The following is a 23,979-nucleotide window of genomic DNA, read 5'->3' on the forward strand; positions in this document are numbered from 1 at the left end:
TGTAAATAGTTTGTTGTGTATTTTTTATATAAACAAATTGTCCACCATAGCACTAGTTTTGACTCTTTTATATGCACAACATTTAGTTTCAAGAAGGGAAAAGGCACTCTAATGTGTTTATGCATCAGTTACTCTGTGTCAGCAAAACTAATAGTGGATCTGGATATGGAATATGATAGCTCTAAGTGTCATCTTTCATTAGAGCCCAAAATTATGACTGTACGTTGAAGCGTTCAAAAGTTGCAGCCTTTTTGTCCTAGGTTTCCAAAGTGTCCTTTTGGAGTATCCAAAAGGCACTTTTGTAAAACGCCTGGGTGTACCCTTAGAAAAACATGTGTAAAATATTCATTTTTTATGATATTGTTATAACATTTGAACTTGGACTAGGTAAGGCTTCATGCTGTGATCCCATTGTGTTCTCAAGCTAATAGCTACAAGTTATAGTCATCTGCAGGCATCTGTATGCAAAACAAATTTCAGGTGGAAAAAAAAACTTCTATTTCATTGTGTTCAAACTTCTATTACTCAGAATCAGTAGCACTTACAGTAATTCTGACTGCTGGGGAAAAAACTTCAGAGTGTCCCCTTTCAAATGTGACCAAAACCATGCATGTACTCCAAACGGTTCAAGAACAGCTTTAAATTTACTTTGGGTATGCCTTGATTAGGCGTTTTAGGCTAATTTTACAGGATTGGGAAGAGGTTTTAACAAGGGGAGGACATAAGCAGATTTCCAAATCGATGGCATTACATTCTGAACCAAGGACAAATTAGAAATATACGTGAGCGGTTCAGCAATAAAATCTGCAGCAATTTTTTAAAAATATGGCTCTAAACAATCTGAGCCGGCAGGCTTTTTGATGTCCAATGACATTAGGGCTTTATGCACATCATCGATTGAAAACGTGGCAAAGGTAAAAGAAAAAGGCTGGCCAACACGACATCTTCCCGCAGCATTACCATCAGAAGTGGAGGTTTTTGTAGATAGAGATTGGTCAAACAAAGAACCAGATGCAACAAAATTTTCATTAAAACCTTCTAGCATTGCCGATCTTTCCGAGATTATAATAATATCGTCCCTAATGATATGGGGAGGCAGTTCATTATGAGATTTAGTTAACGAAATTGACTGGATAGACTTCCAAAAAGTCCTAGGGTTATTTAGATTGTCTGTAGTGGCCGCTAGATAGTATTCAGATTTAGCATGACGGACAGCTGCTGTAAACTGGTTTCGTAGTCGTCTAAAATGAATCCTATCGGCCTCCACCCCAGAATTTCTAGCCTTTGCCCAAGCCACATCCCTCTCATGAAGAAGTTTGCTAAGCTCCGTCGAAAACCAAGGGTTATCTCATCCCTTGACTCTAAACTTACGCATAGGAGCATGTTTATTGATAAGTTGCAAAAATCCATCATGAAAGTATTTCCAGGCTATTTCAACATCATGAATAAGCCTAATGCAGTCCCAATTAAAATAAAATAAATCATGTAAAAAACCTTGTAAGGAGAAATGTTTCATATCACGTTTCTCAATGCATCGAGGCCTGGATTTTGGAATTTTTGCATTTCTAACTGCAGCAATCGTACAATGATCACTAATGTCATTAACAAACACGATAATTTCAGAAAATTTATGAGGTGCATTTGTCAATAACAAATCAATTAGAGTAGATTTGTCTGGGTGTTTTGAATTTGGGCGAGTAGGAGACGCAATTAATTGTGTGAGATTTAATTCACTGCAAAGGCCCTTCATTCCGTCTGAAGCAGGTTTGAACCAGTCCCAGTTCATATCGCCTGCCAGGATAATCTCACTGTACTGCAGCTGTGATAAAAGCTGTGACAGCGTCAGAAGGGTATCAGCCGCAGCAGAAGGTGGTCTGTAGCATCAAACAACAGTAACAGTCATGCCTTTGTACACCTCAACATTTAGGGCCAGAAATTCAAGTTGTTTACTCACAGATATAGACAGAACTACATTGGCAGTGAACTTTCTCTTTACATATATAGCCACACCACCAGCCTTACGAGGCCGGTCGGTTCTAAATACATTGTATCCACTGATAACAATGTCTTTATCTGTGACTGATTTAGAGAGCCAAGTTTCTGAAACAATTATAATATCTGCATCGGTGGATTTTGCCCAAATACGTAAAGAATCAATCTTAGGAAGCATACTTCGCATATTCAAATGGATAATACTCAACCCAGACCTATGTTTAAAATCAGCCGGAGTATTGCAGATTTTAGAGTCAATATCAACTGGGCCAGGATTTGGCTGCACATCACCACAAATAATTAACAGCATAATAATCAAGCATCTCTGTTTCATAGTTGCACCAAGGCTCACAGCATTTTTTGTATGTAGTGAATTAAAAAAGAACATAAGATCATTGTCAGATAAAACTGTGAAGCTTTTCAAAACAGCAAGGCATAGAGAATGGAGAAGGGATTCAGAAGGAACACTATAAAGGGGCTGTAGTTTTTGTAATTTTTGCACAAGTAGCTCTGGCCTGGAGCAAGTCATACTGGGAACAATTGAGGGACCCCATGCCTTCACTAGAGAGGCTTCATCGGGGACATTCATATGCCCGTGTCCCCAGAGCAAGACAAGGCTCAGTAGAAAAAGTGTTATTTTCGGCACTGTAGAGTTGCAGCTTAAATAGAAGAGCAATTTGCTTGGCAGATGATTGCATGTGCAGGCAGAGAGAAGGCTGGAGAATTTGATAGTTCAGTGATCAAGCACAGGTGCAGGCAAAAAGGAAGTCTTACCAGACGAAGCCAGGTGAAGCAACAATAAGCATTCCATAGTTTACCAGTAAGGCCATGCAGAAAGCCTGTAGAAGACCATGCAGCAGGAGGACATGGGTAGCAGCAACAGCAAGAAGATGCAAGCCAAACAGCAAAAGCAGCATGCAGTGTAAGTTAATTGATTAACCAGATCAGCGCAAGCAAGCAGCAGCAGCAAACAATTCCAGCAAAACTTGGCAGCTGAGATGGTCGGGCTCAGCAAACGTTAAACGTTAGACAAACATTTAACAAACAAACACTGCTACACATGTGCGGCCATCTTGGATTTGAGACTAACCTGAGAACAGTGCACTTATTACAGGGACAATCCCCCCAGAGCGACCTGGAGTTAAGTGCCTTACTCAAGGACACAATGGTGGTGGCTCTGGGGATCGAACCAGCGACCTTCTGATTACCCGTTATGTGCTTTAGCCCACTACGCCGCCGCCACCACTCATTTTTACATAAATTGCTGGTTTTTGCTCGCTGACACATACCAGTAATATTTAGCATTTTGTTGTTTTTCTTTATCGAGCAAAGGCAGTCATTTGATTGTGATGTTGTCAGTGTGTCTGGAGAAGTTTTTTGTGTTTTCCAAACATAGAGGAGTTACCCAGATATTTACCCTCAAAATAGCTGGAATCATACACTGAACCCGCAGTGTGGCGCTAAAACGCAGCAGACGTTTTGTTGAAATATTCCCAGTGGAAATGTGTGAAACCAGCGCTGGGTGAAGCAAAGACAGAACAGTTGCTCTCATCTTTCCTCCACCCACCCTTCCATCTTTCCTTCTGCTCTTCAAACAGTGCCGCGTCTCAGTGAGTTTAATGCCAGTAAAAGCACCAATGTCATCTGCTTCACTGATCCCAGAGAATGTGAAAAGCCGGAGGTGTGCACTCGCCCGCCGCACTGCACCAGACAAGAGTTTCACAACGCCACTGATGTAGTTAGACAAACTTTTCTAAAAGCAACAATTGAAGGTTCAAAAACAAGACAAGAAAAGCAAAAGAGTGCCGCCCACGTTTGCATCTGTGCTGCCGGGATGTGTTTGACTGCGGCGCTTCAATCAACACAATCTTCTCGTCTGACAGGTCTCCCGTGGTCTTTGAGATTACACCAGAAGAATCGTATGCAAAGCGAGGGGTGTTGAGTGGAAGTAGGACAGGTGACGTGATGGCAGTAAACTGTGTGTTTTGATTCCCCTGGTTCATTTCAGCCTCCAGATAATGTTGTAAAGAGATGAGCCTCTGCGGTAGACTAAGGACATTGATTTTAGTGTCTTTGTGTTGATTCACTAAGCCTGTCATGTATTATCTGACTGTGTTTCTAAGGTGTATAACATGCTCCTCCGCTTAGTCAAACACAATGTGCGGAACAATAAGTAATGTGTCTGTACATGCTGGATTCAAAAGTGCGTGCGTGCGATGCGACGCAGCCATTGCCGATAAGAACATGTTTGATGTCAATATGCAGATCATACTAATAATAAATATGAACTTTCATTATATAGCAACTTTAGCAACTCAATCTGACTTTTTTTAGAACCATGACAGATTATCACATCCTCTGTTTTATTAGTATTTAACTGAAGAAAATGTTGTGCCATCCAATATTTTAGATCATCTATGCATGAACATTTAGGGTGTTTTCTCTTTTGGGTCCTCTTTAAAAGAACCAGACCCCTTTATGTGGACCAGAAAGTGGACTGAGTGAAAAGGACCCAGATCTCTTTATGTTCACACTCTCTGTGACCTTAAAAGTGGGCTCAGATCTCTTTTTGGTCTAGTTGACCCAAAACAGGTTCTCAATCCATTTAGCATTCACACAGTGTTGTTTTTGTGGAACCCAGACCACTTTTTAAAAGATCAATTTGATGATTATAATGATTAATATGGCTATATTAAATATTGCAAGAATATAATTAGCTCTCCATATTAACTTGTGAGATTATTAAATGTGTTTAATACATTTAAAATGAATATTCAGCATGAGTGCATGTGTCTTTGTTCAATAAAACATATTTTATTGATCTGCATCAAAAGAGAACTGTATTACATAGTGTAAAAATTGAACATTTTGCTTTTAGCCCTCTGGGGTCTGAGGGTGTTTTGGGACCTGGAGAAGTTTTGACATGCCTTGACATTTGTGCTTTTTTCAGTTGCTTAAAAACACATTAATGGCTAAAGTCTAATAACACTGTATTCAACACAAACTGAGCTAGAATAATATGTGTGCAACATGTACAGGTTTGTATTTTTGAGAAAATAACGTTTATGCATAGTTTTTGAAAAAGAAAATGTTTTAAGTCATTGAAATAAAGCCATATAACACATAATAAACATGTGTACACAAGAATTTTGAGAACTGTATCTTATAGCCTAGAGTTTTTGATACAAAATGATGTGAAAACCATCCTGATCACTCATTCATACAAAACAATATAGTAATTGAACTTTTGTAAGACACTTTTAGTATTAGAAAGGTCATATGCGATGAGACGTAAACTATAATGAATATTGATTGTAATTCACACCTGAGGAGACAAAAGACCCCTCCCCTGGGCCTATCAATGAGGAATGTGACCGAAAGAAAATGAATGTGAGGAGACTTAATGATCAAAATCAAGTTTTAAGTTAAAAGTAATCTGACTGTACATTTTCTTTACATAAAGAAATTTCTTAATTTTAGACCAACACTACCATTTAAAAGAAGTCTCTTCTGCTCACCAAGACTGCATTTATTTGATCCAAAATACAGTAAAAACAGTGATATTTTGAACAATTTTTACAATTTAAAAGAACAGTTTTCTATTTGAATATATTGTAAAATGCAATTTGTGAACAAAGCTGAATTTTCAGCATCATTACTGCAGTCTTAAGTGTCACATGATCCTTCAGAAATCATTATAAGATGGTGATTTTCTAATATGGGCATATTTAAAGTGATTTTTACTCATTTAACCTGAACACATATTTGCAAGCACAAGCTTTGTTGATGATAACGAGGCAGCATAAACACTAGTTAAAATATAATCTAAACATTCTGTGGCAGGGCGGAGGGCGGGGCCGGGTCGTGATCCTACACACCCGGTCTCGTATTAGGCTAATCAAGCCTCCGTGAGGGATAAAGGTTTACTGCAGAGCATCGTGCGGGAGAGAGAGATAGTTTACGGACATGTCCGTCATGTGTGTGTGGTAAGTTTTAAGTTGGTTATTAAAATATTATTTACATTGTCAAGCCGGTTCTCTCCTCCTCCTTTCCATTGATCCCTTTACACATTCATATTATTTTTATATCATATTACATATCATATATATATCATACAATGTAAATACCTTTGAGACTGCATGATCCTTTTTTTTTTTTTTACAAATTATAATGCTTTCTCAAAATAACTACTTCAGAAAAGGGTGCATAATGTCTTGTTCATTTCAATCACATTTGACTTTTCATTACATTGCAAGTATTCTAACACAAATTGGATTGAGATCAGGGCTTTGTGATGGCCACTCCAGTACCTTGGCTTTGTTGTCCTTAAGCCATTTTGCCACAACTTTGGAGGTATGCTTGGGGTCATTGTCTATTTGGAAGACCCATTTGTGACCGAGCTTTAACTTCCTGTCTGATGTCTTGAGACGTTCCTTCAATATATCCACATAAATTTCCTTCCTCATGATGCCATCTATTTTGTGAAGTGCACCAGTCCTTCCTGGAGCGAAGCACCCCCACAACATGATGCCTCCACCCCCACGCTTCAAGGTTGGGATGGTGTTCTTCAGATTGCAAGCCTCACCCTTTATACTCCAAAAATAACGATGGTCATTATGGCCAAACGGTTGCATTTTTGTTTCATCAGACTAGAGGAAATTTCTCCAAAAAGAAAAGATCTTTGCCCCCATGTGCACTTGCAAACTGTAGTCTGGCTTTATTATGGTGGTTTTGGAGCAGTGGCTTCTTCTTTGTTGAGCAGCCTTTCAGGTTATGTCGATACAGGACTTATTTTAGTGGATATAGATTCTTGCCTACCTGTTTCCTCCAGCATCTTACTTACAAAGGTACTTTGGTAATTTTTTTTTTCTAAGATCTTTGCGGATTACTTTTGATTTTCTCATGATGTCAAACATAGAGGCACTGAGTTTGAAGGTAGGCCTTAAAATACAGCCACAGGTACACATCCAGTTCAGTACACCTCCTATCAGAAGCTAACTGGCTATTTGTCTAAAGGCTTGACATCATTTTCTCCAATTTTCCAAGCTGCTTAAAGGCACAATTAACTTGTGTATGTAAACTTCTGTCCCACTGGAATTGTGATATAGTCAATTAAATGTAACACAATCTGTCTGTAACCAATTGTTGGAAAATTTACTCTTGTCTTGCACAAAGTAGATGTGCTAAACGACTTGCCAAAACTATAGTTTGCTGATATTAAATCTGTTGAGTGGTTAAAAATGAGTTTTAATGACTTCAACCTAAGTGTATGTAAACTTCTGTCTTCAATTGTATAACATATAACTGAAATAATGGTTCCTAATCTTAGCGATATGTCATATGCTTGAAGTCAGTTGGCATGACCAGTAAGTTTAGGTATTTTTGTGTAAGCATGCACTATGTCTAGGTGCAAGTTGATTGGTGAAAATGTGTGCGCAGTGCACTTATGGGCGGGGTCAAATTCAATTTAATTTTGAGGTTCTTCTCCAGTTATTGCACCGCCTGCATCTTACTATATAGTCCATTCCCTGTCAAGCACCAGCGATTTAAAACAAAGACAGCACATTCTTAAGAAGATGGTAGTGTAAATGGACTGTATGAAATGAATTTGAAGAATAGAAATATGGACTTACATTCTTTTGTGCATTATCTGTGTCCTTGTTGAATGTCTGGCATATTTCTATGACACGCTCCTTTTATACAGAAGGAAAAATAACACAAATAATGTCTAGGATTAACCGTGATTGTATCAGCCCTCCAGGCTGTGGATTGATGTTTTTTTTTTGGTGCACTTCTACTAGTCAATTTGATTTAAAAATGAAATAATTTTATTGAAACACGATAAACTTAAACCAAAAATATTTCTACATTTAAAGTACAATCCAAACTAAAACAAAAATAAACAATGAGCTCTGGAAAGTTTAACACATATCAGACTGTAAGTGCAGAAACTGATTTTAGCACTTAGAAGAGAGGTGCTTCTGAAAGGTATACTGTTGGCAAACACCGATTTCTCAGGAAATTAGCAAATTGTGCTTTGTGCCACTGCATTAACGTATAATACACACATTTTGCATGCATACATCCACAGACAGTGAAAACACTCCCACCAGTGTTGCCACTCGTCTCGTAAAATACGGGATCGTCTCGTTTTTAAAGATGAAAATTCGCATCCCCTATCGAATCAATATGTCCTGTATTTTAAGCTGGTCAGATGAAATCGTTCAAGAATGTTGCCTATTGTGGGTAAGGGACTGTCTAAAAAGTCCATGCATTGAGCTAAAACATCCTAATCAGGCTCTACGCTAACATTTCCCCCAAGGAGTACATGCGCTCCTAAATGAAAAAAATGTAGGAGCACACAAAGAAATTTAGGAGCTTATTAACAAACAATTTATTACATAAATCGTTATACTGCGTGTGTGAGTGTGTGTGCATGTACTAAGGGACACACATCTGTAGAACAGCACATACCACCAAAAATCACACATTGACCCATGCCTACTAGAATCAAAGGATATCAGTTGTCCAGCTGCTTTTGTATGTTGACCGTCTGGCACGCTTAGAGGTCAGCCAGCGGTCCGCGGTAGGAGTGGGATTGTACTCCTCAATAGAAGGCCCCTCTAGGCAGATCCTCATCAGGTCTTCGGTGGTGGAGACCCCAAGGCAGCTTCTTCTCAAATTCTTAATCCGGTTCTGCTTAGAGAAACCTCGCTCACACTGGGTGGCTGAAATGGGCAGCACCAGCATTAGCTACACCAACTCCAGTGTATTCTAGTGAAAAGATATCTTTCAAATTAATTTAAACTCTTACCATTAACTTATCAAAACCAACCATAGAAGGATACCATACATAACCACTCAGGACTGTTAGTCTACCTTGTAATCGTGCCTGTAGGGGTCCTTTGTCAACATGATCTCCCACAGGCCACTGTAGGACTTGTCCTTGAAATTGTGGCTGACCAGGATTTTCAGCCCTTTCCACTCATCCTGGATTGCAGCCATGTTGCACCCCGTTCTGCAGGATTGAACAGAGCAAGTTAGTTTGCAAATATGCAAACATAACATTGTCTCATATGGCAATGCATTGTCAAATAAATTCTTACCTCTCTAGAGGCTCTTTGAAATGCCTCATCAGGTATGCCACACCATCATCGCCAAAGTTGAGAAGGCTGGCCTGGTTTTCTGGCCATGTGTCAGGGTTTAGCACTCTGAAAGACTCCACTGGGGTCTGGACACCCTCATCCTTCAGCAAACCACCAAACATGGCTTTGAGGTCATCTGTTGATGGCCGCCTCCATGTGCTGCTTCAGCTGGGGATTTGTGAGGTCCGTGAAGCCTTTCAGATTCCCCTTGAGTGTTATTCCCTTTAACAGAAATAACACACCCAACACACAATGAAATGTCTGGCCATTTTTCTGTCTCCCACAAAACATTTTTAAAGGCTTATCCACTGCATTTCCCTCCTTATCCTCAAATCATTCTAATGGGAAATGAATACATTGATTCGCACACTGAGAATCGGTCTTAATCATCAATTTCTCTTACATCCTTACAAGCTCTCATCCTAACACACCTGGAATCTCCTCTCATCACCCTGCTGCTGAGCAAGCATGGTCTGGATCTTCTCTAGCATTCCTCCTGCCTTTGTCCTAAGCTTTAGTGCTTCCAGTCTGGTCACCGTCTTCCTCAACTCTGATGTGGCTTGGGGAAGGATCAGGTCATTCCTTTGCAGGGTGAGACTAAGTGAATATAGCTCCTCAAACATGTCTGAGAGAAATGTCAGAATACACAAAAGAGTGCATTGTCCATTTCCTGCTTTATCCATTATGTAGTGGGTAAATAAACTGTCACCTGTGATTTACTTGATTCTGAAAGTTAATTTGAGTCTTGAACCTATTTTTTAAAACTAGTGTTGCATTACATTTCCTGTGTAAAACTGACCTTCTTTGCCCGCCCTTGAACTTCCGCTGTTGTTGATGCTATGGCCAGGTGCTCCATGTGCTGCAGAACAAAGGAGTACTGGCCTTCGTCAGTGGCAAGGTCCTTGTCTTGGTCATGTCGTAGGAATACTTTGAGGGCTCTGTGGACATGGGCGATCCAGTGAGTTCCCTTGACACTAGATGGTGTGCAAATATCCACACCAAGCTCTTGAACATAGAGCTCTCGTTTGGATTTTCTGCTGAAGTGATGTGTCTACCATATCGGATTCAGAAGATCGTACACGACAGACACCTTTGGCTCTTTCTTCTGAATGGTCAGTATTGCCAGCACTAATCTGTGAAAATCATAACAGAATCTTCCAAACAATTCACCATCTCCTTCCCCCCTGTCTCTTGTGCCAACAGAAAACAATAATTCTGTGGTATTTACCATTCCAACACTCGGCATGCGCACGCACGCGCACACACACACACACGCACACACACACACACACACAGTATTGTTTAACATTCTTTGCTAGCAAATAAAACTAAATCATAGAGAATTTATTAGTTACAAACCTATGTGGCATACAGTGGATTGGGATTATATGCCCCCTGCCTCTGTCTGCAGGTGAGCCCATGTTCACGGAGCCACCATCTGCCCCGAAGGAGATGCACTTCTTCATCCATGACCCTCCATCCTCCTCAGGGCAAACAGCACGAAATGTGGCCTCAGTGGCATCCGAAACACCTTGAATGACAACATTTTGAGCCAATTTGCATTGAATCTATATGTTCTCCCTCCACGGGCAGTGGATGTTGAAGTGACAGCTGGGGTCACGGTAGCTTCGCTAACGTTGTTCTCAGCATCCCTAATGTTAGCCACCATGACAACGTTAGCCACCTCAGGTAAACCTTGTGAAGAGACTTCATTAGTTGAACCGTGCAAATCCCTCTTTCTCTTCGTCTCTTTTTCGCTTAAAATAAAATTGAATGTGCTTCATGTTTAGCGATGTCTGCACGTTAACTTATAGACTATACCGATACTTTTCCAGTGTTGTTCACCTTTCTCTCTCTGACTGGACTGCGTCATCACAGAAAACTCTGGCACAAGCCGTTTGTTGAATGTGGGTCTTGTAACCTTTAAACAAAAAACAATATGCCTTTTTTTTTCCATCTAAAGAGAGATTGTGTTTTTTCCAGAGACAGTGTAAAGTGACGACACCACTTACTCAACAAGACAACTGTCAGATAGGAAGTCCTGCATTTCTGTTTAATGACACTGCTTTTGGAAAATGAATCACCATGTCTTTTGTTTATGAACAAAATAATGCTCATTTTGCTCGTATCACTGTTAATTTGACATGTTATTGAAATCTTTGCAAAACATATTTGAGATTTTAGTTTTCTTCACATTCAAGCAGACAGGAGCTGTACTTGCATGATTAAATGAGTTACACAAAGGGGTGTTACCAAATGGCCAGCGAATGAACTGACTGGCCTTGAAACAACTTTGTTTTTACATTGCAGATTGATCAGTATCTCAACAGGAAGCTCATACACCATTGAAACTTTCCCTAAACGTCTTAACGTTTGCTCAAGCTTTTCCCCCCTCTATGACCACTTCAGTTGAATTCTCTGCATTGTGGATGCTTTCGCTGTTCTAGCAGGCAAGAGTAAATACTGCATTGAATGCCACTGTGGCCTTCAGACATCTCCATGTCTCTGTGTCTTTCACTCGGACCGTATAGTGCCCTGCAGCACATCTGATAAGCCAGTGGATGTGTCCAAAACTGGTGGCATCAGTTGAAAGCCCTGATCCACAGTCAGCCTGAAGGTTGGGAGGATCACACAGACCCTCCCTAACCCTGTTCCTGCCAGATCAAACTGTGTTTCCCAAAATATGTGAGAAGAAAGGTACCACTGCAGGAATGACCAGCAGCCATAGTGACGATTGGTTGCACTTTGTTTGTGTTAAGCTAAAGTGTGAGTCCGTGTTGGGGACGCTACTTTGAAACTATATCTTGCCATGTCATTATTTACATTAGTTCAACTACAAGCTACTTACAACAAGGAGCTAACTGCATTGAAGCTATTTATGGGAGTGATATTTATCATGATCATATCATTAATAATTGATTCAGAGACCTTTTTTCTTGCTTTAAAACAACAAGGGTTTTAAAATCAGGATGAATTATTAAACAAAGACTCAATATGAATAATAACAATAATAATAATAAAAATGTTTATAACTGACCCTAATTATAAAACTAAATGAGTTAAATGTATTTAAATAAATAAGGACAGTTGCAAATGGAAAGTTTTATGTTGACAGCATTATTAAAGCCACTTACATTGAATGAAAGGTCAAAAGTTTGGAATAACATTTATGCATTTAGCAGATGCTTTTATCCAAAGTGACTTAGTGCAATTATTACAGGGACAATCCCCCCCCGGAGCAACCTGGAGTTAAGTGCCTTGGTCAAGGACACAATGGTGGTGGCCGTGGGGTTCGAACCAGCGACCTTCTGATTAACAGCCCTGTGCTTTAGCCACTAGACCACCACCACCACATAATAATGTACGGATTCTTCTGTTTCGGAAGGAAATTGGTACTTTAATTCATCAAAGTGTCGTTCAAATGATAACAAAGTATGTTCAGGACATTACTGATGTTTAAAACAGAACATCACTATTTGAAAAAAGTCATTTTTGATCAAATCTAGACAGCAGCATCACTCCAACACCTTATCCTTGAGTAATCATGCTAAATTGATCATTTGGTTCTAGAAAATCACTTTATATCAGCATTATATCAAACACAGCTGAAAGCTATTTGGTTCATTAAATGAAGCTGAACATTGTCTTTGTGTTTGTTCTTGAGTTGTCACAGTATGTACCGGTAATTGTTCATGTTATTAATGTCCTGATTATACATTGTGATCAGTTGAATGACACTTTGGTGAATTAAAGTGCCAATTTATTTCCATAAGAGCAAAATCTGTACATTATTCCAAACCATTGGCTGCCACTGTATGTCTATTTGAAAGACTTATTAGATGTAATTTGTGATTTATTGAAAAAATCTGGATATCTAGTCATCAGTTGATAAATACTAAGAGTTTTGAAAATACACCACTTGTGAAATTTGGACCAAAGCAAACAAAAAAAATAAGAAAAAAATCAAGTCAAATAAATGGGATTTTTCCATCTGGATGGCAGCACATGTTGCTCCAAAATTTGTCTAGATTTTTCTGCATTAATTTTGCCCTCACAGATGTGCAAGCTACCCATGCCACAGGCACTGACACACCACCATACCAGGACAGACACTGACGCTGATAACAGTTTCATGGTTCTTTTCCTATTTGGTCCAGAGAACACGAAATGTGGACTCGTCAGACCAAAAAATACGGTTCCACTGTTCTGATGAGATCGAGCACAGAGAAGTCAGCAGCGCTTCTGGACAGTGTTGATGTACGGCTTCTCCTTTGCATAGTAAAGTCTTAACTTGTATCTGTGGATGCAGCGGCGAGTGGTGTTGACTGACAAAGGTTTACTAAAGTAATCCCAAGCCCATGTTCAGGATATCCATTACAGATGAATGATGTTTCTTTAAGACAGTGACGTCTGAGGGATCAGAGATCATGTGCATTCAGAAGTGGTTTTTGTCTTGCCCTTTATGAACTGAGATTTGACCAGATTCATTTAATCTTTTAACTATAATGTGCATTGTAGAGGGTGTAATGCCCAAAATCCTTCCAAATTTGTCTATGCTGGATTATTTGCTGAAGCATCTGTTTGCAAATTGGTGAGTCTCCACCCATCCTTTTTCCTCATTCGATTGTCTCACCTGTTAAATATCTCGTTTCACATCACCTTATTATTTCAACTCATCAGATTGTTGTTAGTCAAAAATTGCCTCTATCTTAACTTTTTTGGAGTGAGTTGCTGGCATCAATTTCAGAAATAAAAAAAAACCTTGCATATCTTCAAAAAGCAATGCTTTTGATTAGAGAAAACGTGCAGTACCATGTCTTTGAACAGTTTTTAACTGTTTTAACTGAACAAGTCAAAGTACATTTACAAATCACACTTATTTTTATTGCCATATTGCCTGCTGTCCCATTTTTTTTAATATATATTTTTTTATTTGGGGTTGTTGTTCAATTTATTTTGTCACTACTGGTAGCTAGTTAGTTCCCAACACTGGTGAGCAACTCCCTTCTTGTGTTTGAGTGTGTGTGCATTATTTAAGTTTGTTTGAATACCTGAGAAGATCCATGTTCTAACATGCTACATAATAAAACTGTTGAACTCTTGATCCCAGACATATTAAAACATTACAAGTTTTAAATTGGAATTACTTTTCTTTTTGGCTGATGTCAACAAGCCCTTTTATTTTCAACTCCTCCCCTGCGACCGCCATCGTATCAAGATATAAATATCATTTTTCACCATCCACTAAATTTCTGTTGGATGAAATCTAACCTCCCGCCTGTTTCTCATTATTCTTTTTCACACAGAAATGCATATTATGGATGATAAATGGGTTGTGGACAGTGTCTCATGTTGACTTTATTGTCCTTTGCTCTTATTTAATGTTTTTTCATGCTATTGTTGTTCATTTGTAGGTTGAGTTGAGGACAAAAGTTTTGGAGGTCAAACATCAGGAGGAGATGCTGAGGATGCAGCAGAAACATGATGCAGAGATTCAGAAGGTGACACAATGCTTGTTTACCTCAAAATAAAATGTCAATCAGATGAATGAATGATCTTCTATCAATGCCCTCTTAAAGTGAAAGCAACTATAATAAATGTTGACAATGACTAGGCCCACACAGATTCATAGCCATACCTCTGAGTTAAGGGTCAATCACAGACAGTGTTTTGCTCTGGCAAAACAGCAACATGAATAACAGTGACCTATGGTCAAACGGTTCACTTGGCGATGTGTTATTTTAAACACAGGTTTGTCTTAATAAATGTAAACTAATGAGACCAAAAAAATTACAAAATAATAAATAGATTTGTGTCAAAATATTGGATCTGTGCTTTATGCTTGCAGTGTAAATGAAACCCAATAGACTTGCCACTGTCTAGTATGGTGTAAATAATGTAAATACTAAAATCTATAAAAAGGCCTGCCCTGTAAATGCTTGTTACCCCACCTTTTATTAGCAGAAACATTCATCTCAGCAGACTGCTGTCTTTCCTGGACTTCATTAAAGGCATGACTGCTTCTGTACCTCATCCTCGACACTCTGTACGACTCTTCGGTGCGGGAATGAAAAGGGGGCTTTAAGGATGCGATGGGGAAATTGTGTATGTCCCTAAATGTTCCACGGACTTCCCTTTAACCCTTCAGATGGCCCTTCTCTCACACGCTCGTGGCCTGAAGCTTTCATCTTTCACGGGCAACCAGCTTGCAGGATGATAAGCTTAGCAACAGAGTGCACTTCTGATGGACAAAAAGCTAGATAAATAGTCTACTGATGGGCTCGCAGACTTTTAACAGGGAGAAAATAATAACTTTTGGGAGGCGTTTTTGTTTTTTATGAAGTTGTGTATGTGTTTGAAGGACACACCAGCTCTGAAATGGCCATCTCACCTGCAATATCCAAGTCTGTTCTCTCTTCAGAGTATAAGGCCTCATGGGAGAATGCCACCCCCAACCTCATAGAGTGCATTTTAAAATTGGAGCACTTAGCTGCCTTTTCATCATCAGGCTGACCATTTCTGAACACGGTGAGTAATGGTTCAAATAGCATTTCCACTTGAGCGTAGTCCGGTGTGCTCTTCGGTTTGGGTTTTTCAGCACGGGTAGCCAACCATACTCAAAAGTGCTGGTGGTCCACCTTTAGTACTTAGTGACTTACGATTGGTCACTTGCTGAGTTAGTCCATTCTTATTCTGATTTCGTAGCACCACAATAGACCTTTTTCACGCTCTGTGTTTTGGAACGCAGAAGTAAACGTTTGCTGGGTAAACTTCGACAGCAATGAATGGGAGATCACAACGAATATAATTTTCACTTTCCCATTTGCTCCAAGACCAAAAGATAAAATCCACTATTACGTTTGAATGACTTTCCAGTAGAGGAGAAATATGTAAATAATTTGTAATAGAAAATTTAATTAAATTAGCTGATACATAAGATGGAAACGCATCATCACAGTCTGAAAAAAGGTCTATGGATAAGGAAACTGGAACAACATCAACAAGCTCTAATCAGTAAGGAACGGCACAGTTCAGCAAGGGTAACCATTAAGCTTGATGGTGAAAAAAAGACTCGTATTGCTGCTAAAACACTTTGAAGTCTATTTTTGTTTTGTTTATCCCTTTGAGAATGGGAAGTATCCTCAAAACTTCTTGTGGGTCCTGAAAATTTGTCAAATCAATCAATGTTGCATGATTCTTAATTGATTTAGATGATTTTTTCATCTATAATTGCACCTGCTATTGTTTTGTTTTGAAAGACTCACTGGTGCTCTGCTCAGAGGATGTCAATATTTGTTCAGGTGCATCTTTCTTTGAAGACCATGTAAATATTGTACACATGCCATGCTGAGTTGTCTGTTGAAGGTCTCTCTTGAGTCCCATGGTGACCAGACCAGCGCATGTGGCCTGTCATGTCTTGCAAGCCGTTGATCTCTGTAGGGTCCTTTGAGAGTTGCAGACCCCTGGTTGCAACGATGCTGTCCACCCTCGCTGGGACAATGGCCGACAGCCTTTGAACTCCCACTCAGATCCAGACGGCCTGTAGGAGGTCAAGCCATCAAAGCAGTTATAGCGGGCTGAACAAACGGCTCTCTGCTGAGCAACAGCCACATCAGATAAAACACATTTCTGAAATGCCCGCCCCACCTTGAGGCCAAGGCATCTTATCGCCCACAGCTCAAAGCTCAAGTCTGGGCCGCCATTGGGGAACAAGCCCAGCAGATCTGCTGTTGTTTTAGGAGCTTGCTAAATACGGGTTGCGCTTGGCTCCCTCCCACCCTGCCACGAAGGATTTCTAAATTCTTGGGGATCATCAAAAGCCTTCGCCTTGTTGCACAATGGGTGAATTGTTGAGAACTTGCAGAACCGGTCCATTGGATTCTGGGAGACTGTCGCAAAGGGACAAGACCCACAAGTGAGTTACTCAGGGCTGGTGCTCAAATCCTCTCAGATACCAGCTACTCTCATTCATGTTTCTGAGAGCCTAGAATGTTAACACTCAACAAGCTCTTGAGACTCATCAGAAAGAATATTTAACACTGTTTTTACCAAAGAGTCCTATTTTCATTATTAGAGTTTTTACCCTCCATTTATAGCAGAATCTCTCCCGAAACATAATTCCAATGGAAAACTTCAATAGGCAACTTTTGCGTTTCCGTTTTACATATTAGTTTTGGTCCTTTGCATTCTCTTCAGCAATTCAACATGTTTATCAGGTGTTTTTTTTATTTATGCCAGTGACTTCAATATGAATAAACAATATGTTGTGATTTGTTCATTGATTTGTTCATTCTTTTTGTACTGTAGGTTATGTCATTACACCAGTCTCTGGTGACCAGTGATTGTCTGTGTTTGAATCATTCACTCGACAGATACAGTATATTCAAAAACACATAGTCGTTCACAACCTTTTAATCCTTAACTCTAATTTGAATGTCTGCAGATTTACAAAGAGACTCAAAAGAGAGTGCAGCTAAGCAGTGTTTAAGAAGGCACGCTTCCATGCTGTGTAAGCAGCATACTCTTTACTCTTGTAAATATGCAGCTTGGTCACTAAGCATGTTTTTAGACAGCAACGTCATTTGCTGTGACACTGATGTAAAAAAAAAAAAAAGAACATGGTGTCTGAGGATGACCATTTTAGTTTTCTGTTGCTTCACTTTATTTCCAGATGTCCTACAATTGCTACTATGTTTGTTACCTTAACCTTCCATCACAGCTTGCTGTGACATTACCCTGTATGAGTGAGGATTCCCTCTTACGTCATGCCCTGCCGCCCTTGAGCACATATGCAAATGTACACTCTTCAGAAACCTGTAAGGTTTGACATTTGACATGCCATTTCAGAACACTGCTTACTGCAAAAACCCTGGAATGAACTGCTTTTTTTAAGTGACTTTAATGGTGTCAGTAAGTGCCCAAAGAGATTTATGATGAGTTTCTAGAACATCTTTCTTGCATATTTTTCAGTCATCAGTCATTTTAACCCATTTATAATTTAGGAACATTTTCCCACCCTCTTTCTATTTGTTGAACAAGATTGACTCACATATGCTGAACTAAATGAAAACCATGCTCCTTCTGTTGATCAACAGATCATTGATCACATTTGGAACGCCTCATGTGATACTGAACAACTTGTGCCAGTTCATTCAGTATTGCTCCAAGTTGTTGAAATTTAGAACACCAACTCGCTCAGTGAAAGTGCTTATTTGTTCAACCAATAAACTGCTCCTTTATAGCCTGCACTACAGTGCAGTTTGCTCATTCAGTGAATAACAAATACGAGTCAGTGCTCAGAAGTGAATGAGAATGATTCGTTAAACTATTTGTTTACGACTTAAAAACCACTCCCTGTCAGTTGGGTCATGGGCACGTCTTGAAGAATAATCTTTCTTCCCAGAGAATAATAATGCATTCATTGTGGTTTGTCATCTGCTGCTTTAAGCTTACGCTACTGTTACAGATAATATACTTACCCCAAAAACCCTGCTCTGAAAAAAGGGGGATCTTGCACCCCCTCCCCCCCCTTCCTCCAAACGTTGGCTTCAAAGCAGTAAATTCCAGCATTCAGTGACGCAGGAGAGGCGAGTTCCTTCATGGTCTTGCTTGTGAATAAGAACATTATCCTCTGTAATCTGCAGCTAGCATTAGCTTGTCATATTGAAGCACCACAAACCTCTCTTTAAATTCTGTTCCCACTGAAATGTATTTATGACTAGAGATTAGCTGGATGGTCTGGAACATAAATGTTCTGTCATCCCTCGTCTCTGTGTCATGAATGTCTCTGTTTTTTAGTGCGGTTTATTTAGGCAAGCCTCACTGTTATTATTGCTCATACGTGCACTAGGGTTAGTGATTTTAACAAATCCAAAACTGTAAGTATTAAACTTCAGCACTTAACTTGTCCCTCACGGTTTGTGCTCGTGAATGAAATCTCAAAATGTCAGCTTTGGGATATGTGCTTTTACTTTTTAAATGATCTAATGGGCAAACAAAAAAAGCCTTAAGACGTGGTAACATTTATATTTGCACTGCTAAATTCAGCAGGTGAAGTACAGTCATCTCAACGGAAAATTGCTCAATCGTGAATTTAGCACAGTGGACTTCCCGTGAGGAAGAAGTTTTCTTGCAGCTTTTCTGTGGAGCTCAAGTTTGGTGAACTTTTACGGGTGAATTTGTCATGTTGAGCAATAGGAAGTTGCTTGGTTTGGCAGTGACCTCTGAGTGGGCGGTGCTTTGTACACTGAAAATTCACAATGGACAAGGATATCATTTTAGCATTGAGTTTCTTTTTAACTTAATTCTCCAAGAGAATTAAGTGCAGCATTAAAAAGAGGCTGGTTTTACACGCGCTCAACATACACCCATGTCTTTTTCATCGAGAGCCATATTACAGACAATCATAATATCTATAATTGTGGGTTGGCTTTTTTACTACTAACCAACTACCTAGCAACAATCCAGAACACCATAGCAATGCCCTAGTAACCACCCTGAACACTCTGAAATCCACAGTTCACTGCTCGCTATACTCACTGGTACAGGACATCTGTTGAAGTTCACTTTTAATGACAAAATGTGTTCATTTAGAATACCCTGCAACATCAACAAACACAGACAGTGATTGAGTTGTGCTGATAACAGTTCAAGATAACAATATACAGTATGTGTGTGGCACAGTAGTGAAGCTTCCCAAAAGTGACCGACCTTCCAAAATTGCTCCAAGAGCACAGTGACGACTCATCCAGGAAGTCACAAAAAAGCCAAGGACAACATCAAAGAAACTGCAGGCCTCTCTCGCATCAATAAAGTTCACTGTTCATGACTCCACTATCAGAAAGACGCTGGCCAAAAAAGCCATCCATGGAAGAGTGGCGAGGTGCAAACCCAGAAGAACATTAAGGCTTGTCTGAATTTTGCCAAAACACACCTTGATGATCATCAAAGCTTTTGGGAGAATGTTCTGTGGACTGATGAGTCGAAAGTGGAACTGTTTGGAAGACGGGGGTCCCGTTACATCTGGCATAAATCAAACACAACATCATACCTACGGTCAAGCATGGTGGTGCTAGTGTGATGTTTTGGGGATGCTTTGCTGCTTATATATATATATATATATATATATATATATATACAGTGGGTATGGAAAGTATTCAGACCCCCTTAAATTTTTCACTCTGTTATATTGCAGCCATTTGCTAAAATCATTTAAGTTCATTTTTTTCCTCATTATTGTACACACAGCACCCCATATTGACAGAAAAACACAGAATTGTTGACATTTTTGCACATTTATTAAAAAAGAAAAACTGAAATATCACATGGTCCTAAGTATTCAGACCCTTTGTTCAGTATTTAGTAGAAGCACCCTTTTGATCTAATACAGCCATGAGTCTTTTTGGGAAAGATGCAACAAGTTTTTCACATCTGGATTTGGGTATCCTCTGCCATTCCTCCTTGCAGATCCTCTCCAGGTTCTGTCAGGTTTGATGGTAAACGTTGGTGGACAGCCATTTTCAGGTCTCTCCAGAGATGCTCAATTGGGTTTAAGTCAGGGCTCTGGCTGGGCCATTCAAGAACAGTCACGGAGTTACATTTATGCATTTGGCAGACGCTTTTATCCAAAGCGACTTACAGTGCAATTATTACAGGGACAATCCCCCCGGAGCAACCTGGAGTTAAGTGCCTTGCTCAAGGACACAATGGTGGTGGCCGTGGGGTTAGAACCTCTGACCTTCTGATTAACAGCCCTGTGCTTTAACCACCACCACACCTTTCTTCTGGTCGTCCCAAACGTCTTCCATTTAAGGATTATGGAGGCCACTGTGCTCTTATGAACCTTAAGGGCAGCAGAAATTGTTTTGTAACCTTGGCCAGATCTGTGCCTTGCCACAACTCTGTCTCTAAGCTCTTCAGGCAGTTCCTTTGACCTCATGATTCTCATTTGCTCTGACATGCACTGTGAGCTGTAAGGTCTTATATAGACAGGTGTGTGGCTTTCCTAGTCAAGTCCAATCAGTATAATCAAACACAGCTGGACTCAATTGAAGGTGTAGAACCATCTCAAGGATGATCAGAAGAAATGGACAGCACCTGAGTTAAATATATGAGTGTCACAGCAAAGGGTCTGAATACTTAGGACCATGTGATATTGCAGTTTTTCTTTTTTTAATAAATGTGCAAAAATGTCAACAATTCTGTGTTTTTCTGTCAATATGGGGTGCTGTGTGTACAATAATGAGGAAAAAAAATGAACTTAAATGATTTTAGCAAATGGCTGCAATATAACAAAGAGTGAAAAATGTAAGGGGGTCTGAATACTTTCCGTACCCACTGTATATATTGTATATTTGAAAACTGTATTTTGTGTTTACTCAGATTGCCTTTTTTATGTTATATCAAGTTTGAAGATCTAAAACAATTTAGTATGAATAATTCACAGAAATAGAAGAAATCAGGAAGGGGGCAAATACTTTTTTACATCACTGCATATTATGCTTTATGATTTTGCCACACCCTCTCTTTTCAAAACCTGAGCAGAAGAGCAATATTAAGGTCCCGATATACTTCCAGAGAAGTGCTTATTCTTTCTTCTTTCAGGAGTAAAAATAAGTTCTAAATGGCCGCACTACGGTACACCATTTCTGAACATTCAGACACCTGCCACATCACTGTGGGATCGATCATTTTATGCCTCATTCTGTGAGTAGAAATCACAAGAGGTCAGTAAAAGAAGCCGTTTTAACCACTGAATGATTCATTTGTCTTGTTTTCATTATGAAGTCATGATGTTAATGCGCCAACACACTATACGCGGATAAGTGAATGGGCACTTGAGAGTATTTGAGAAGAATTTATTCTTTTAGTATACTAATTAAACAAACAAACTTTGCATGACATGGTCTTGGAAAGTATCTCTAAGCGAAAGATCGTACAGATGTACAGTAGGTAAATTCCCACCAGCTCACTAATAACTACAGGCAGATATGTTCCTGTTGGCTGACTTTCACTGACTGAACAACATAATCAGGATGAGCCTCAAGGTAGGTTGAGCTCTAGATCACACCTGCCAATGACGTGGACCAATGACAGTAAGGTGCTTTGCAGCCTGTAAGAATTTTTCCTAAAGGTTTGCCCCAGCAAGCTGTTACGAACCACCAAAACAAATACAAAAACACCTTCTTTTTGGCCAGATTTAGTTTTAAATTAAGTCTTACCCTTTCGTTCTTTGATTTCGTAGGAAGTATATAGAGGCCTTTAATGCATGTTCTCACGGTTGTCAAAAACAACAGTAGCAAAGTAGCACCCTAAACTGACAACTACTTTATGAATCGGAATATGGCATTAAGCCCCAATGATCTGCTTCAACTACAACACTATAAGAACACCCAAAATGATTGACAGGCATTAGCACTTTACACTCGCACTGAACTGCATAGAAAGCATACCTGTATGCTTGCTTAAAACATCAGTTTTTACACTTCAGTTTATTTAATTTTAGCCAAACTTTGTCAGTACTCTGAAAGTTTGCAGTGACTGGTGGGTAAATTTCCCTCTCCAATTCCTGTTAAGTCATGTATCGATGTTCACTTATTCTTGATGCCATTTGGAATGCCCTTGCAGCTGAACATGTACAGTACGCTCTGTTCAGATTGAAATCTCACTAAAGATGGGTCAATACCATGTGAAGTTCTTTTTCACAGGATCCTATCGGTCGATTACGTATGCACATCCTGTTTACACCTGGTATTAAGATGCGTTGTGAGCGATCCAATCACAAGTGTCCAATCGAGACACATCACTGTTTACACCACTTTTGTTGGTATTTCAGAGGAAGGTCTCTGATTTCACAATAACATCAATCATTATGTCAGTGTATTATTGCATGATAATAAAGCACAAAAAATGGCACACCGTTTCGCTTAAATATGCTTTCATTTAATCTTGGTCTTGGTCACATTCGTTTTTTACCACCTCCGAATGTTGTTGAATTGGACAAATATCAAAACATTTTGGACCCTTTGTCTTTGTCTTTATCGTGCTTCAAACGGATTGCCCAAAACACTTCTTAATACCAGGTGTAAACAGAGCGATAGAACCACCTAGAACACTGCAGCAATCGCATAACAAAAGCTGCGTTCGGATAGGCATACTTCCCAACTACATAGTGTGCCAAAAACAGGATACCAATTTAGTAGGGTGTCCGAATCCTCAGTGATCACAAAAGAGTAAGTGTGAAATAACCGTATGACCTTCTATTTCCATCGAGATTCTGAAGTGTACATGCACTGGACAATGTATTATCCCATAATGCCTTGGGTGCTGAGATGTCATGTTAAACATGCTGGATTAAACCAATTATAATAATTCAAATATGAGTGCTTTATATACCAAGTTGTTTCATTTGCTTAAATGGTGCTTATTTAACAAAACCAGAGTAAATTATTTTGTGGTTGTTGTTACTGCATCACATATTTGAATCATGTGACAATGCCCACGTTCTCAGATGAAATAAGTCTGGAATGTATTTATACCTAAAGAATGTACAGCCATGGCCAAAAGTATTGGCAGTGAAAAAAAAAATTTATTTTGCAAGGTTTTCTGCTTCAGTTGTTGTGGTGTTGATTCACATTGTTTCTAGATTATTGTGCAGAGTGATCAGAAGCATTTTAAATAATTGCAAGAAGCTTCATTGGCCACAAAAATGAACTTTATCACAAAAACCCAAATTTCACAGTTTTTTGGCCCTGGCACAAAATGATCAGCTAACATCATTTCACTAATCATATCAGCAGCACCTGGGAAAGTGTGAACGAGTACTAGTCATGTGAAATCACTC

The 23,979-nt window shown here is 39.4% G+C and overlaps 1 protein-coding gene across 4 annotated transcripts in view; it reads left to right on the forward strand.

Annotated features, from left to right (window-relative positions):
• Positions 1 to 23,979, forward strand: part of LOC127647467 (centrosomal protein of 112 kDa-like) — a 308,426-nt gene that overhangs the window by 67,242 nt on the left and 217,205 nt on the right. For all 4 annotated transcript variants that reach the window (XM_052131726.1, XM_052131727.1, XM_052131728.1 and 1 more), the window contains exon 9: positions 14,552 to 14,638. In XM_052131726.1, coding sequence (XP_051987686.1) covers positions 14,552 to 14,638 — 87 coding nt within the window. The remainder of the gene's footprint in view (positions 1 to 14,551; positions 14,639 to 23,979) is intronic.

The sequence above is a fragment of the Xyrauchen texanus genome, chromosome 8 (genome assembly GCF_025860055.1).
Source record: "Xyrauchen texanus isolate HMW12.3.18 chromosome 8, RBS_HiC_50CHRs, whole genome shotgun sequence".
NCBI lineage: Eukaryota > Metazoa > Chordata > Actinopteri > Cypriniformes > Catostomidae > Xyrauchen > Xyrauchen texanus.